Below are 17,177 nucleotides of genomic sequence, written 5' to 3' on the forward strand. Positions count from 1 at the left end.
AATTTTATTTGAATTATTCCTTACCTTTATAAGAACGAGCATTCATGCAATGCAAAGTTTGAAATCTATGGGACCATTCTAACATGCTTATATTGAAAACTTTAATGTTTCGAAAGAACAAAAAAACAAAATGAAGAAAAGCTTAGCTTTTAAAATTAAATAATGATTTTAAAGGATTAGCACCTTTAAATGAATCTAAAGTGGGGCAATATTTAGCTAAAATCTAGCCATTTATACCTTAATCAGGCCCGTTTCTGGATCTTTTAGAGAAGCACATTGCGTGCAGTTCGTCTCTTTGGTTAATCTGTACACCCAGGAATTGTTCTGTGTGTTGTTGACCAGCTGTTCAGTAAGGTCAAGCACGCCAGCTACGGGGAATTGACAGCTGAGACGGTCAGTTTTTACACTTCGTACCTGAATAAAATATAAAAGAAATAAGCTAAGTATAATCTCTAAAAATCAGTCTTGCATAAGGGGGTTTGTACTTTTAAGGGGGGGTGTCAACCTCTTGCTAAAAACTAAAATTAGAAATCCCGCGCAAGTATAACAAGCTATGAACATTTATAAGAAACAAGACAACGTATAAAAGTCTATCTAAAATTTCTGTATAAATTAAATATTAATCAATTGAAAAGAAAGTGGCAAGATTCTGTTAATTCTTGTGATTGCCTATACAGTGAACAGAATAAAGTCAAATTATCAGAACGATTAAAATAAGATCCAAATCATATCTGTAACATACGACTAACAAACACTTTACCAAAGTCTAAACTACAGAAATAAACAAAAAACATCATTTTTACATTTGTAGATTAGTTAGATATGAAGTTTAATTACCGTGCCATCATTACTATAATCTTGTACAGTGAGGATGACAGTTTTCTCCGTTGTCCTATCACAGAAAAACTTCTGTTCAATGGCCAGAATCCTATCCTCATATATGAGAGGACGGACAGCTCGTTTCTCTTCAGTTCGACCCATCATTGTATATTCACCATCTAAAATGCAAAGAACATGTTTATGATTGAGGCTGTTCCAAATTTATTTGTCTACGTTATTACTTTGGGGTGTATTGTATTAATTATCAATGCTCAAATAAAAGTACGTGTAATTACTACTCTACTAACCAGAGTGTGTTTTTTGTACAGAGATGAAATAAACTAATAATTATATAAGTATAATATTTTTATGAATTTTAATTCCTGTTTAAAAACGAAGCTCTTTTCGTTTATTTAGACACGTAATGATTGTCCTATCGATTTCAAACTTTGCATGATGATTCATGTAACAATTGAGTAGGATTTAAGAAGCGCAGCAACTACATTATTGTTACCAAAATATCCATAAGTCCAATTAACACATGATGATTTTTAACTTTTTAACAACTTTTTATATAATCAAATTGTCATGTTTATCTGATTTTTGGAATCGTGATTCCTAGGACAATAAGAAATTATAAGCGAAGTATCTCTACAATTAACTCCTAAACATAAAAGTATGTCCTTTTACTGTATCCTGTATTTACGAACTTTTACAACAAATTAGCGTACGATTTTGTTAAAACTAACAAATTAATGATCTGCTTTTTAAGTTTTGACACTCTACAAGAATAATCATTCGTTTGTCCTTCCTCCTAATTTTAGAGCTTCACTTTTATGGATGTTGTCATCCTTATTTAATTCAAAGGCGTAAAATCATATACCTTCATATGTAGCTTGGAAATCTACTAAATCATCACTCGTTTCAGGCCTAATGTAAAAATATGTAAGTATTTAAAATAAAAAGACTAAAATACTATTTGAAAAGACTTAAGTATGTTACATATGTAGTAAAATATACATAATTTTTTAGATGAATAATATTAAAAGTTGAAAATAAATGAAAATTATAAATATAAGAAGAGCAGCTAAAATATTTTAATGAAATAAATATATAAATTAAACTTAAGTTATATTCAAAGTGATTATAGAGTAGCCTCGCTACTATGTATAGTTAAAAACCTTACTCTTTAGCAAGTTTGATACACTCTGATCCGTCATCAGGACATCTGACCGCCAGGTAGTACCATTCAAATAAGGATCTTAACAAAATATTTATTATAGAAAAACTCCTGATTACTTAAAAATATTTACCTAACATTTGATTTAACTTAAAATGCAGAAATGTTAGATTTCAAAGATTTTTTTTGGCAAAAACTGTTCCAATTCTTGTTAAATTACTTTTATTTCTAGGTGATAAAAGTGGATAGATACTTACGGTTCATCGTGGAGTTTTCTTAACTGCTCCCTCTCTGGATCTAATTCAATGGTTTTCTTGATGACTAAATTCTTGGGTTTGAAAAGGTCGGCTTCCGTTGCTGACAGTGTAAAGGTCTTGTTCACTCTGTCAAACAAATTAAATATTTAAAATTGTTTAAATCGGTCAATAAATAAAAAAGATCAATTTAGATAAAATATTTTCTCCAGTTTTCTTTTTATGGAAACTGAATTTGAAAATAAAGTAATAAATCAAGCAATACACAAAAAGTTTTAGTTATAAGTACCATTTGGAACTTAAATTAAAAACGGTAATATCTTGGTCAAGGTCATAGAATATCTCTGATACTGAACATGGTGTAAATAAGTGCCACCTAGTACAGAAGGGGAAGGTTTTTAATGCAACCATCTCGTAATCAATGATTAAATGGAACTTAGAATTCGAATTTCGATCTGAAATTTTTCATGGGTAATCCTTGGTAGGTCTATTTTCCCTAAATCGATCAAAAAGTTGGAAAAGTAACGGCTGGCGGCTCAGCCGTATAGCCGTTTTTTGCATATTTTCAGGGCAAATTCATCATTAATTACGTATGAATCAACTTTTTAAAACATATTTTTGGTTTAATTCATGCAAAATGATAGCAATAACCATTTTTTAAACTTCTATTACCAAGAGCTACCGGCTAGAACCGTTTGATAAGGTTTTTGAGTGACAAAAAGTATTATGTGGAGATGGGTTTCGTGACTAATTTGCTTTTAAGATACCCAAAAATTGGCAAAACGGCTGAGCCGATAGCCGTTACTTTTACAACTTTTTGTTCGATTTAGGGAAAATAGACCTACCAAGGATTATTCATGCAAAATTTCAGATCAAAATTCGAATTCTAAGTGCCATTTAATCATTGATTACGAGATGGTTGCATGGGCCCTTATCTATTTTAGATATTAGAGAAAAACAATAGATAGGAAGGGGTCAAATAAATATATGTCCCCACCACGAGGACCCAGTAGCGAAGCGACTTTATATTTCATCTTTTCAAATCAACTTATAGCATCGGAAATATTAACACAGCCAACTCGCAAAAAAGAGCAGAAAACAATTTGCTAGCAGACGAAAAAGGTCCCCAACGGGGGGATCCATTGTCTGGTTATACATCTATCCTTATAGATTTATATTTTAGACCATAGAGGTAGTTTTGATAGCTTACTTGTATTTAAAAACCACCTCAACATCACCATCTGTTCTTGGTGCAGCCGGGAACAGGCTGTCTCCTCCAAATATCCCTAGATTACAATAAAATTAGTTAAGAGTTTTTTTTTAGAAAAAAATAATGTTGTAAAATATAAAATACAGAGGAAATAAATCTAGTGTTAGGTTTAAGCAATTAGTTAAATTACATAAGTTAGTTTACAGGGATAAGACAATGGAAGATAAATAAATATACATCCCCAACAAAATTACTCCATCTGTAGGTCATAATTTTTTGTTGCACTAGTAGATAGAACTAAACAATCACAATTCAATTAAAGTACCCAACGTTTTTGAGCCAACAAATAAGATAACATTGCTAAAAAATTTAGGTAACCAGAGTAATTTACAATCGATTGTATCCCTGATAATTTAATACAAGACATAACAAAACATTTCATAACTGGGAATTTCTTTTTTATTACCAAATTTTATCCAAACTTTACTAGCATAAAGTAATTTTGCAAAGGGTAAATTTAAATCACCAATCCTTAGGACACTGTTTTTGAGGAATATTTTATCTTTAATATATAATTTTGCAATTACCAATCGAATTAACAGGACAAGTTCCGCCAGGATAGTTGCACATAGCTTCCATTCCACAGAAATCCATGTCTGAAGGACAGGTCCATTCTGAACCCCATAAGGTATCTCTGAATAAGTATTTGTTACTATTATAGCAAACGGCTGCGCTCCTTCCATAAAATGGAGAACTTAATCAGTTTAGTAGTTATCGGAAACTTAAACTACAGACAAAAAAAAGGTACTACTTTATATAATAGGATAAATATGTATTTCTAAATAACTCATTAAAAGTCAATTGTCACTTTCTCTTCTTTTTTTTATTAGATATAGTTACAATTTTAAAATACTTTATAAGCCTTCCATTCATACTAGAATACCAAACAAAAGTGCCTCAAAGACGTATGTTTGACCGATTATTAAATAACAACAAAAAAAGACTTATAGTGTAGCGTTGCTGCTCTACAAATATTCTTACACATCCGACTGCATTTGTAAAGAGGAGAAACAATTAATTTCACAAGCGCCAGTGAGAGGACACCACCATGTGTTAACCCATTCGTCTGTTGCATCCTTCTTTTGCGGACACACAGGGTGAACCAACTAAATAGAATAACCAATGACTGATTTTCTATTATCAAAATAAAACTTTAACTTTAGAAAACAATAACAATTTTCAGTGGCTCCGCTAAATAATATTTTTTGTAAATATTTTCAAATGACACAAATGCATAATTCTGTTTAAAATCTTAACTTTCTAAATTGAAACATCTGTGAAGCCCAGGTATAAAATAAAAAAACTTACATCAACTTCCAGTGAGCCAGCAGTAGCAGGCACAAACATAATCTCGCTCAAATTTGTCATATACTTGAAATAGGTTGACTGGATAATATAGCTGTACGAGGTTGCACTAAAAATATATAAAATAAAAGAGGTTATGCAATAAAGGGTTTGGGTCATATAAAGACGAAATTTTTACGAAAAAGGACAGATTATTACCTTCCTAAGTTTTGACCTCAGATGAGATAGTTATAAGCTAAAATCTTGAAGGTGTTTTTACAAATAACTCGACACAACCTAGGGTATATCTCTGATATTTCAAGTACTTTGAACGACTAAAACGTCTGAAATCTTAACCCTTTACAGTCGGGCCCCTTGCCACACCTTAATCGGTCAGGGGGGGGGGCGTTCAACGTTCAACGCCCCCCCTAATTATCTCAGTTCCTATTAGAGCTAGAGGGCTAAATTTTTTTGTGCAAGTCCCCTGTTTGATAATGAATTTCCGACCTTTTATAAGTCTAAGTCAATTTTCGCTTCCTTCACCCTTTTATTTAACAACCTTTGTTTTTAGGTCTTTTTTTATTTAAAAATTTCAAACGGCTGTAATTTTCTTATTTTTGAAGCTAGAAGAAAAATTTTTTCCCAGAAAATGTTTATTTTTATGTAAATTTTACATTAGAAATATCAAAATATAAATTTCAGCGGCCGCAGCTGTACTTGGCAGCTGCCAGCCGCCGCAGTCGGCGGTCGGCGGGAAAACGGCGGTGGATCTTCATGGAATTTTAATACGTTATGTAGACATGTAAGAAAAGCTTAAGTTTAAAATTTGAAGTCTCTAAGTCAAAAATTGCGGCCACAGGAGCCTTTTAAAGATTTCTGGAGACCTGGAGGATCCTGACCTGCAGGATCATACCTGGAACCTGAAAGTGACTTGAACACCTGTATTTCATATAAGGATGTACTACTAGAGGATTTTTTAGTATTTTGGTATGATAAAATGCTTTGTTTTAGTCAAAAAAATATTTTTGCTCTTTACCTGGATGACCCTGCCAGGTTTGCTGGCATCCTGTGCCCGCCAGGATGGAGATATTCAAAAAATTCCAACTCTCAGTTATGTGTCATACCCATACTTAAAAAGTCAAGCAGTTTGGGCTCTTTATCTTTCACACACAGAAAATGAGATAGAAAAAAAAGGATAGGGGGGCGTTCAACGCCGGGCCCCCCCCCCCCCCGACCGTTAAGGGTTAAATTTAAACGATTTCTTTATAATAGACGTTATTCTACTATTTTTTTCTTTCTTTAAGAATTATAGGTTTTCGTAAAATATAAAAAATAGTACCTACTAATGGAAAAAACTAGCATTTATTACTAAATGACATTTTATAGATTTCATATAAACTCATATTTCTACTGAACTTAAATCCCAAAAGGTTTCTTAAAATAATATTTGACAGGGGAGGAGAGGATAAGGCATATTCTAATTTCTTACATACAAGCTTCCAAATTCAATGTTTAGAAATAATATAAGTTTGGTAGAGGTGGAACGTTAGTTTTACCTATATTTTACTATCTTTCTCTAGTAAGGGCGAATCCCTCTTTGACTTCAAATCCTAAGGGCGACGTCCATTTTAACTATAGGTGTTGCTTTATTACAAACAGATATCTTTGATTGCACGGCCTTTGTCTGGAAGTTTCTACTCAGCATAGTTTTAATCAAGAGGAAATAATAAATTGTAATTTCATGTTCTATCCCTGGATCCTTGATATCTAATAGTAAATTTACCTGGTTTCTTCCAGAGAATATGAATCATTATAAGAATTTGTTTTCAATGGTCCTCCAGGTATAGTCATAAACATTTCAGGTGCCTAAAAGTTTAATTATAAATTTAATTTTTTATTAACAGAACGCAACCGCCAGCCAGTCTATAGCAGTGAAGCACAGCTACAAGTTCAAAATTGTTGGCTAAGATATGGATAATTTTTTAGCCATCAACCTTTTAGTGAATAGGCTGCATATTGCAACAATCAAACAAACGCATTATTAAGTAATAGTAAGAAAGAGAAGAAATATGTGCACCTTGATTCAAAAAATGAATTAATTCGTAAATAATATTTTTAAATTTAAGCACATTTTGTGGGCCTGTCTTAGTAAATACTCTGAAGGATCCCCAAAAACAGCTGAAATCACGAAATATTTTTTTCAAGCGTTAATTCAGTTGTTGGTTATACGTTACGTATAACCAACAACTGAATTAACTTGAAATATGGGAGACATATTGTTTGAAATATAAAAAGATATTGAAATGTAATTATTCCTCGCAAAAATTAGATAAGAGAAAAGTAAATGCTGAACCGATGCAGTAATTCTTATAAAGAACATATCTATAGTATCAAACTTAATATTACCTTAAGTTCACCCGATGAAGTTATCATTTCTGGTTTCAGATCGTCAACCATCTATTTAAAAAACATATGAGACGGTTTGAAATAGGTTAGGTTAATTGTCCACTCCGACGTTTGTCACTCCTGCGTTTTTCTTAGGACATAAAAGAGCAAACATTACTGAAAAGGAACTGAGAAAAACTTTAAAGATAGAATACAAATACATATTGTTAAAGATTAAGTAAATACTCGCAAATACTTACATAATTCATTCGTCCTTATTTTACTTTTATTAAAAATAATATATACTTACATCCAGAGTAAAAGTGATGTTAGATCCTCTAGGAATATCTGCTGTGCATACAAAGAAATCACCGGGTGTAACAACAGGTGGGCACACAACCTTAATTAATGTAATTTAGACTGAAACAAAGCATTTGACTGTAGACAACTAACACAAAATTGTATGAGCGAGCAAAGTATGTTAGTATTTCGTTTTTCAATTTATTTCAAAAATAAGGTGGGGAGGTTGTGTGTGGTTTTATACTCGAATTTTAGGTAAAGATCTCATATGATATTCTCATGTTCAGACAAAGAATCTAAATAAATTGACTGTTTTCAAATAAAGCAAAGCGTATAGTTTGACTAGAAGCTTTTGATGCACTTACAAATCAAAATGTTCTAAATAGGTATTTAAATATTAAATACGCCTACGGTAAATTTTTCAGCTATTGCAAGTTGCAATGTAATCAATAAAATGTTAAAGCTTCATTCCCTTTTTAAAACACATCAATTAACTATACCTCAAGTTGAGTGTCATCGGTGATAGGATCAATAACTTCAACTTCGTACCAGACCTCGTCCCCAGTAAAATCATAATCATTCCGAGCTAAAATTTAAACATAGTAAATTTTAATGAGAAAATAAATAGATTTTTGGATGATTATACAAATAGCAATAACCTATATTTGACATATGTAAGCCTAAAATGGCAAACAATATATATTTTCTGATAAATTAGAGAAAAAAAACTTAAGTAGCTAAATGTAGTTGTCCTTAAAGACAGGTAAATAATATATCTTACTAGAGACATGAACCCAATAGGTTCCAGGTAACTGGTATCTGTGCGTCCACAGGTCTCGTGGTTCATCTCGGGTCCATTTCTGAAAAGATACATCAAAATGATGTTTTTATTATATTTCTATAAATGGAAAATTTATTACATGTTGACCATTTAGTTTATAATAAAAAGGATAACAACATCCAAAAATAGCGAAGCACAAAAAACGGACAAAGGGATTCATTTATTAAGCAGATGTTGACTGATGAAAAGAATTAATATATTAGAAAAATAATATGTCTGTAAGACTGATGAACTAAGTAAACTGAATCTCATTGAATAATAGGTAATCTTCACAAAAAGAGGAGTCTATTTTTAATTGAATCCGACAAAATTACATTTCCCCCACAGCGGATGGACAGATAGTCAAAGTAAATTATAGTGCTGCTTTACTATTATAAAAAAGATAATCTAGAGAGTTTTAATGAATATTGACCTGTTCACCAGAGCCATCACCAAAATCGACTGTAATTTCAACAGGAGGCATGGCTTGGTTGCCATCACTATCCATTATGGCACACTTGGTATGGTCATTGACTCCCGTGTGCACTCGGTTGGAACATTTATACTCACCCAGCTCAACTGACAGATACATTTCCTAACATAAAATTAGAGTTATTTTATTTTATTAATAGTGACTGCGCCCCTAGCATATAGTTGCTATGAATTAGAAGGAGTGGGAAAGTAGATTAATAGTCTTAAACCATCCCAAGACCTAAATCTTTAAATAGAATCGCCAAAAACCATCCCAGGACCTATGTAAAGCTTTCTTAAAATTGAGAACTCAATCGGTTAAGTCGAAATCTTAAGCTACAGACAAAAAAAAACTTACTACTTTATAAAACAGGATTATCGGCTACGCCCCCAGACGCATTTAGGGGCATTTCAAAGAAGGGAGAGCAGATGTCGACCCTCCACTTTCAAAATTAGTTTTTAAAGAAAAAAATATAGGGAAGGTGAAGATATCCTCCACAAAAATTGTAATAAACCTTCACAGGACCTTTCCTATTCTTGATTATAAAGTAGAACCATATTATTTAGCCATTATGCAAGTTCTTGACTACAGACAGACAGACAAACATCCTATTACATTAATAAAAGAATTATCTATGTTAAAGACAGTCCTTTGTCAAAATTGAAATTACATATGAAAAAGCAAAAGAGGATGTAAGAGCCTCTAAACACATCAGAAGAATAGACACAAAAGGAATGATACTGGTTATAAACGTGTCCAATTAACTCGAGAGGTAAGATATAAGAATAAGAGAAATAAAAAGCTAAGGACTAGATAATAATAAATAGGCCTTCTTACCTCGAAAACTTTGAGCTTAGAATGTGCAGTGACATCTGGTGGCTGACTAGGTACAGAGCTTATGTACTGAGACGAGGTGGGTGTAACAACTAGAATAGAAAAGAAACTTGCAGTTAATTTGCAAACAAAGGGATTGTATCCAGTGATTAGGTAGTGAGATCTTAGCCTTTTCCAGAAATGGAATAATCATTAGTTGAATCTTACGCCAGATAATGTTATCTTATAAAGAGAAACGTGTAACTGGTTAAAATAATAATCCCTCCCATCCAGCCCCTTTACCCTTACCCTAATACTTGATGAACAAACTGACGAATAAATGATGTCCATGTTAGCAACCTAATTTGACGTGATATCCACGTATACTTTATATCAATTATTTTAGAACTTTCTATGTGAATTTAAAGGTCTTAGGTAATCAATTTTGGTTTGAGCACTGGAAGAAACTGCCCAATTAGTTAATTTTTTTGCGTCTAACCAAAAGCCTTGATTCAGCAAATTAATTCCATTTGAAATTGCTAAAAATTTGGATATTTCTTGTGGCGTAATTGGCGTAAAACTTGTTTTGTTCTGTATTTAAAGGGAAGTGAGTAAGGGGGGGGGGGGAGAAGAAAGGTGGTTGCAGGGAAATTTTAACTTAGAATCCTGGTTCCAATCCCTGTGTCAAATAAATGCAAAATTTTGATGAACAACACTTCAACAAATAGACTTGCAGAAGAGATTTACGTATCATTATACCTGTAACAGGTGGAGATGTAGGTCCATCAGTAAAACCAACGGTTGAACCGAAAGCTGTTGTTGTTGTTATACCACCTCAAATATTAGATATTCATAAGAGCGAAGTTGTTAAGCGAAATGACTAAGCCTTATTATGCTAGAAATCAATATTTATAAAATCTGATCAAAAGAACGACAAAAATTGCTTACAATTTATGCGAAAACTCGACTAAGGGACAATTATGGGTTTTTAGAATAAATAAGGTATTTATGTCTTATTTTGTTACTAAATAACAACAACAAAGATATTGAAATCTAGCATTAAAGACAGACAGAAAGAAAGGAACACTTGTAGAACATTATCGAAGATAAACAGTTCGAATTTTTCTGCAAAATCTATTATTTTGGCTTGAAATTTAACCAATCCCTACCTGTTGTAAAGAATCCAGTGCTACCTGTGCCTTCTGTAGCAAACCCAGTAGATCCTGAGGCAGCGATTGTTGTAGCTCCTGTCCCGGCAACTGTTGTAGCTCCTGTGCCAGCAGCACCTGTTGTAGCGCCATCAGCATCTGTACCAGTACTTATATCACTTAGCAGCGGTGGCCTGGTTTCAAGTTTATTATACATATATATGAGAAAATGGTTGGTAGCAAAAGGTTTTATTCCAGAAAGAAATTTGGCAACAGATAGACAAAGTGAATTCTTTACTAAATGTTTCAAAACTGTATGTGTAAAGATGACGTTTAAGTGTTGAATTTGCTGGAATTTTGGGTATAGTCTCTCTCTCTCTCTGGCAACGCCCCTTAAGGGGCGATTCGTCGTGTATTTAAAATGGCCTTTAATAGGTTAGGTTATAATGGGTTAGGTGATTGCCCCGCAGGGTTAGAGCCCCCCGCAGGGGTTAGAAATAGAAGAAAAGCTACTGTGAAAAATACAAAGAATCGCCTCTTCTTTTTACTTTTTGGTTCGGATTGAATAAAAAAGATAATATATTATCATATTTATGTATATGAATTCTTTCATTGTGACATTGCTTTTACTATAATCAATAAGAGCAACGTTAATTCCATCCACATCAGTCAGGTAAACATTGAGTCCAAGGGTGACCGGAGCCGCGAAAGCTGCATACACAGACACACGACCATAGTCTCCTCCACACTAAATAAATATTTAAAATCAAATATTGAATCATATCTAGTATGGCTTCGAAACCGATTAATATCCGGTGGATCAGAACCAGTTCTCAGCCAAAATGTTCCACAATTATTAAAATACAAATCCTAATATTAATACCTATCAGTTTTTCATTTTAATATCCAAGGAAAGCTGTTTATTTATAAAACGATGCGATAAATAACTATTCCCTCCCAAAGGAATAAAGCGGCATTAAATTGTGGCGAAGAAGAATCAAAAATAGTCCAAACATCATTATATCAAAGTAAATAACTGCATCATGCTTGGTGAATTTATATTATCATCATATTCTATTTATATTTTATATTTCTGCGATTTAAAACTTTAGGTATAGTTTATTTTATTTCAGGTCTTTTTTGTTACTTGTAACTGAGTTACTTTTCTATATTGTTATTTTTTTCTATTCAATGCAAATATACCTTATAGCTGATACCATCATCGCAAACGTATCCTGTATCTTCACAGCAATCAGTGGAACAATATGTGTCAGCGTCGTCCCCAACATAATTCTCAATATCTTAAATAAAACAATCATCATTTGAACAATAAATGTCAGTGTAAACAATAGAGTAAAACAATAGAGGAGAGAGGGGTTAAATATCTGTATATCCCACCCCAAGGACCCTGGGCCGACTTTCAATTAAGTCTTTGAAAATCAACCAATAGAGTCGGGAATATTAACATAGCCTAAGCCATGTCACTACAAAAGAGCAGAAAGCAATTTGCTAGCAGACGAAAAAGGTTCCCAAAAAGGAAGATCCAGGGGTTAATAGATTTATTGTGTAAACATCCAAATATTTATCAATAATAGCAAGAGTTGCAGCTTCTAGCAAGAAAGTCCACCTGAAAAATTGAGGATAAAATTGACATAGGGAATGGGGGTTATTATCCTCTATATTTTTTGGCGGGTGAGGGGGGGGGGGAAGAAAACACACATTTTGGATGTGAACTGTCAAATATTTACATGAGTTGTAAAAACCATGGTTTTTGATCCTAGTTGTGAACCAGCAAAAATTTTTTGAGTGGTTTTAAAGGGTTCTTGGGGTAAACTTTTTATTGGGGGTGGCTTCTAGTATTAAATATAATAAAAGACATCACTAGAAAAATTTAGTGTCTACATCAACAACGTTTTTACCAGAAATCATAGAGATTACTATCAAGCATATATCTCTCATCAATAAATAAATTACCTCCTTTATAATTTCTTCCAGAAATCATAGAGATAAATAACTAACCTCCTTTGGATAATTTCTTCCAGAAATCATAAAGATAAATAACTTACCTCCTTTGGATAATTTCTTCCAGAAATCATAAAGATAAATAACTTACCTCCTTTGGATAATTTCTTCCAGAAATCATAGAGATAAATAACTTACCTCCTTTAGATAATTTATTCCAGAAATCATAAGGAAATAATAACTTACCTCCTTTGGATAATTTTTTCCAGAAATCATAAAGATAAATAACTTACCTCCTTTGGATAATTTCTTCCAGAAATCATAGAGATAAATAACTTACCTCCTTTGGATAATTTCTTCCAGAAATCATAGAGATAAATAACTTACCTCCTTTAGATAATTTATTCCAGAAATCATAGAGAAATAATAACTTACCTAATTTGGATAATTTTTTCCAGAAATCATAGAGATAAATAACTTACCTCCTTTTGATAATTTCTTCCAGAAATCATATCCACACAAACAGTATTGTCCCTGGCTTATACCAATCACAAGACTCTTGTCATATCTCTGCAAAAGTTTAGAATTTTGTAAAAACTATTGATCTTAATTAAGATAATTAGAGCCTTGTTAACAGTACACCTAACTCTTAAATAAAGAATAACTCTTTTGTTTTAAATTGTACCAGTAAAACAACAACATAAATTCCAGAAAATAATACATTTGACTGAAGATTATTTTGACTTGCCAAATTAGTTTTTCTTTAAAGGCAGTATACACGGTTCTATTATAATTCAGAGCTCACTTTTAGTTTGCGACACCTATCCCTCAAAAATCAGAAAAACTGCCTAATTAAGTTTAAAATTTCAGGGAAGTATAATTTAAATTTTCTGGTTGTTTTAGGGTTTTTCTTTCCATCAGGCTACGCGAAGATTGTATTAATTCATAGATGGAGGTTAGGACACAAACGGAGAGATAGGCTCCCCTTAGTTATACTTGGTTGTTGGAAATTACGTTAAAGTGTAATGGAAATCAGCCTCGCCCGTATGTGGTATTTGACGATGTAGTACAAACCTGATGTAATTCTTGGGACATACAATTTTGTAGGCAGTCATATGGACTCATAGATTTGCTCACACCACCAGAATAACTAAACACTGGCTCCTCTGAACATAATTATTAGAATTTTTTGCAGTTTGACAATCCACAATCCTAAATATATGATGAAAAACAGACTCTTGCAACGTATAATACTGTTAGCAATTTCACAAGATTATTTATTGTGAATATTTTTGTTGGTACTACAGGTTTGCTATGCAGATAATTTATATAAATTGAATGTAAATCAAATTGTTTATTCTCCATTAAACTGTTTGACCTGTGGTTGAGATAATCTGCATCACTAAATTAAAAAAGAGGATCTAAGGTTCTAATCATGCTTCTTACATAAATAAGTTTTTATCCTTGAAAAAGACATAATGAGACGATAACTACCAATATTTGGAACTAGGCTCTTTAAACTTAAATATTAACACTTGTAGATTGTCAGAACTGAATTATCAGAATTATGCATCAGTACAAACAATATTTTAAGTAAATTTGTTGCAAAACTGGATAAAGAGATGATAATGTTTAAGGACATACTTACATTTTTGGGAGTTGTTTATAGAGATGCTTCTTCGCTTATAATATTGTACCTTGTTGTAATAGGAATCAGATTTTAAAAAATCAGAAGAATCCGATTATTTTAACATACAAAAATTTATTGTCAAAAAAGTTAAAAATCGACATGTTTAAAATGGACGTACGGACATTCTGGTATTGATTATAGAGTTGCTACGCGTTCTAAATTGTACCTAACTACTACAGGAATCATCATGGAATCGATAGGACAATTCTTACCTGTTTAAATTAACGAAAAGAGCTAACTGTGACGGACGGACGGACCAACCCTAATTATAGAAAAGCTTCGTTTTCTAATAAAATAATTGCAAACCTCCGGCATCATTTATACAAGCATCATGGGTTTTCCATGTTCCAAGCTGACCCAACACTGGCGGGTACACAGTTAATGTGTACAGAAAGTACACAAATAAACAACTTTTTATCATTGTGTTGTCATTAGTTCATTTTACTCTTCTTCTATTAAAATGGTATAAAAATTATATTTGCCAAAATGGATGCAATATATGTAGATAGTATGACATCCAAAATTTTGCCGTCAATGTAGGTTGCTAGTTTAGTCCTTATTTATTGGCCAGTACTTTCCTCCAGTGGGAGAGGATTGGGTAAAAGGGGAGGTTGGGGGTGGTATTGTTATAGTAGCTAGCTGGAAGAAAATAAGGGGGGGGGGGAAGTTTTGACACATTTGCGTAAACCTGGTTCCTAGGCTTTATCTTTGGTCTGAGAGGATAGGTTATTAATGATAAAATCATTCTTATATGATGAATTTCACGAAGTTTTAAGAATTTTTTGGGTAGACCAAATGTGTCAAAACTTCCCCCCCCCCCCCCCTTATATATCGATTTAAAAAAAATAAGAGATAATTTTGTTAAAACATTCATGAAATCAATACTATCTAACAGGGAAGTCCAAGGAGGGGGGGGGGGGAGTGAAAAGGCTGATTATCCCCAACCCCCAAATAAATTTGGGGGTCGTATACATCCTCAAAATAATTTTTTTTTACTTTCCTCAAATATATAAAAGCTTTAACGTCCTTGCTATCTAATGTTGGTAAAATTTACCTCTAATAATTCAGATGAAAACAGACGGATACAATGATAAATATTTTTAACCTGAGAAAAAAAACTAGGATCTTAAATATATATTAGGAAAACTCATGTTTAGACTAAATAGCTATATCGCGGCTTCTCTTATTTTATGTATCTCTTTTAAAAATTCAAGGCATATGTTCATCAAAATCAATATTCTATAATCCAAAAAGTTTATAATGAAAAAATTATTAATACTTATGGAGTAAGTCAGACTGAGTAAAGAAGAAGGGCGATTCGTAAGACGCTATCCCTCCAAAAATTCCTTTAAAAGTCTAAAATTCTAAAAATTATTAATACTTATGGAGTAAGTCAGACTGAGTAAAGAAGAAGGGCGATTCGTAAGACGCTATCCCTCCAAAAATTCCTTTAAAAGTCTAAAATTCTCAACTTTAATAGGAACATAAGTTAATGTTATTTCGCAACTTGAAATCGACATAAAATATGTCTGATTAAATATTACTGATCACTAGGAAGCTGTCCCATACAAAAATAACTACAACACATTTGTTCACCATATCAATCAGTTGGGCAGCTCAAAAAAATCTCTCAAAAAAGTGTATTTATTAAATTTAATAGTTGACCAATAAATAATGCACTTCAGTTCAGAGGATTAATTTTTTTTAAATCGAAGCCTGAATTGTAATTCGTTAATTGCATTAATAGTAATGTAGGCTTGTTAAAATGTCCTATCAACTTTGATGATTCCTGTAACAAATGAGTATTATTTAGAAAGCGTAGCAACCCCGCAATTATAACCTGAAAGTCTCCTCATACATCTAAAACATGCTCAATTTTTATTTGATACCAATTTTTATATGATATAATTATCCTATTCATCTCATTTTTAAAACAATGATTTACAGAAAATGATAATATTGGAGACATTGTCCATTGTTATATTACTAATTCCTAGCTAACAACATTTTTCCAAATACTGCATACTGCAAAACTAGAGGATATAATAGTTAGAATTTATTACATTTTTTTGTATATTTTTTTGTCATCACATCAATAAATTTTCATTAGGCTTAAAAAATATATTGAAGAGTAATCAAAAGTGATAATTTGGAAGTAGGATTGTTATAAATTGATATTAGTGTTATCTGCCCCACTGTAAATAATGTTGAAAGTCAAGGGTTGGTGTGACCAAACAACAACAATTGTTTATGATAACCATGGCAATTTTGTTTAGCTGTCTTGTCTATACATAATTAATTAACTCAATATTCTTTATACAATTTTGACAATACTTAAATACTTGAATGCAATAAATATTGCCATTATAAAATTCTTAAACATATAAAGGATCCAATTGTCATCTGTTTTATATTATTTATATAAAACATAGACCAAATCCTTCTTTTGTTTACTTTGATTTTTCATTTTTTTATCAACATTAAAATAATAAATCGTTTTATGAAACATCACTGGGAATTGTTTAGAAGAGAAGCTGAACCAAGGGAGAAGTAGCATGTGCTTGTATTGCGTAAAATCGTGAGCAAGCTTCAGTCAAAAGCGATTATTAAGTCTAAGTGTTATCAAATATGCGTTTTGTCAATATTAAGAACACTTAGACTTAATAATCGCTTTTCACTGAAGCTTACTCATGATTTTATTAAGACTTTTTACCTTCTTTAGTTTTTACATATCTTATTTTTCCTATATGTTCTATGTATTCCCCTTTATCTTTGACTAG

At 32.1% G+C, this 17,177-nt stretch overlaps 1 protein-coding gene across 1 annotated transcript in view; it reads right to left on the reverse strand.

Moving 5' to 3' along the window:
- The window catches only part of LOC145331742 (uncharacterized), a 109,075-nt gene extending 94,212 nt beyond the window's left edge, over nt 1–14,863 (reverse strand). Inside the window, exons 1-23 of the mRNA XM_080176577.1 lie at nt 14,704–14,863; nt 13,782–13,873; nt 13,190–13,277; nt 11,949–12,046; nt 11,356–11,493; nt 10,767–10,938; nt 10,357–10,431; nt 9,622–9,710; nt 8,746–8,907; nt 8,274–8,352; nt 7,993–8,078; nt 7,503–7,592; nt 7,214–7,264; nt 6,591–6,673; nt 4,832–4,937; nt 4,505–4,629; nt 4,051–4,157; nt 3,464–3,539; nt 2,257–2,382; nt 2,006–2,080; nt 1,703–1,749; nt 838–998; nt 238–414 (exon numbers count right to left, since the gene is read on the reverse strand). Coding sequence (XP_080032703.1) covers nt 238–414; nt 838–998; nt 1,703–1,749; nt 2,006–2,080; nt 2,257–2,382; nt 3,464–3,539; nt 4,051–4,157; nt 4,505–4,629; nt 4,832–4,937; nt 6,591–6,673; nt 7,214–7,264; nt 7,503–7,592; nt 7,993–8,078; nt 8,274–8,352; nt 8,746–8,907; nt 9,622–9,710; nt 10,357–10,431; nt 10,767–10,938; nt 11,356–11,493; nt 11,949–12,046; nt 13,190–13,277; nt 13,782–13,873; nt 14,704–14,818 — 2,418 coding nt within the window. The 5' untranslated portion in view covers nt 14,819–14,863. The remainder of the gene's footprint in view (nt 1–237; nt 415–837; nt 999–1,702; nt 1,750–2,005; nt 2,081–2,256; nt 2,383–3,463; nt 3,540–4,050; nt 4,158–4,504; nt 4,630–4,831; nt 4,938–6,590; nt 6,674–7,213; nt 7,265–7,502; nt 7,593–7,992; nt 8,079–8,273; nt 8,353–8,745; nt 8,908–9,621; nt 9,711–10,356; nt 10,432–10,766; nt 10,939–11,355; nt 11,494–11,948; nt 12,047–13,189; nt 13,278–13,781; nt 13,874–14,703) is intronic.
- Nucleotides 14,864–17,177: the final 2,314 nt, after the last annotated feature.

Source organism: Acartia tonsa, chromosome 1 (assembly GCF_053477335.1).
Source record: "Acartia tonsa isolate MP-2025a chromosome 1, ASM5347733v1, whole genome shotgun sequence".
Taxonomy (NCBI): Eukaryota; Metazoa; Arthropoda; class Copepoda; order Calanoida; family Acartiidae; genus Acartia; species Acartia tonsa.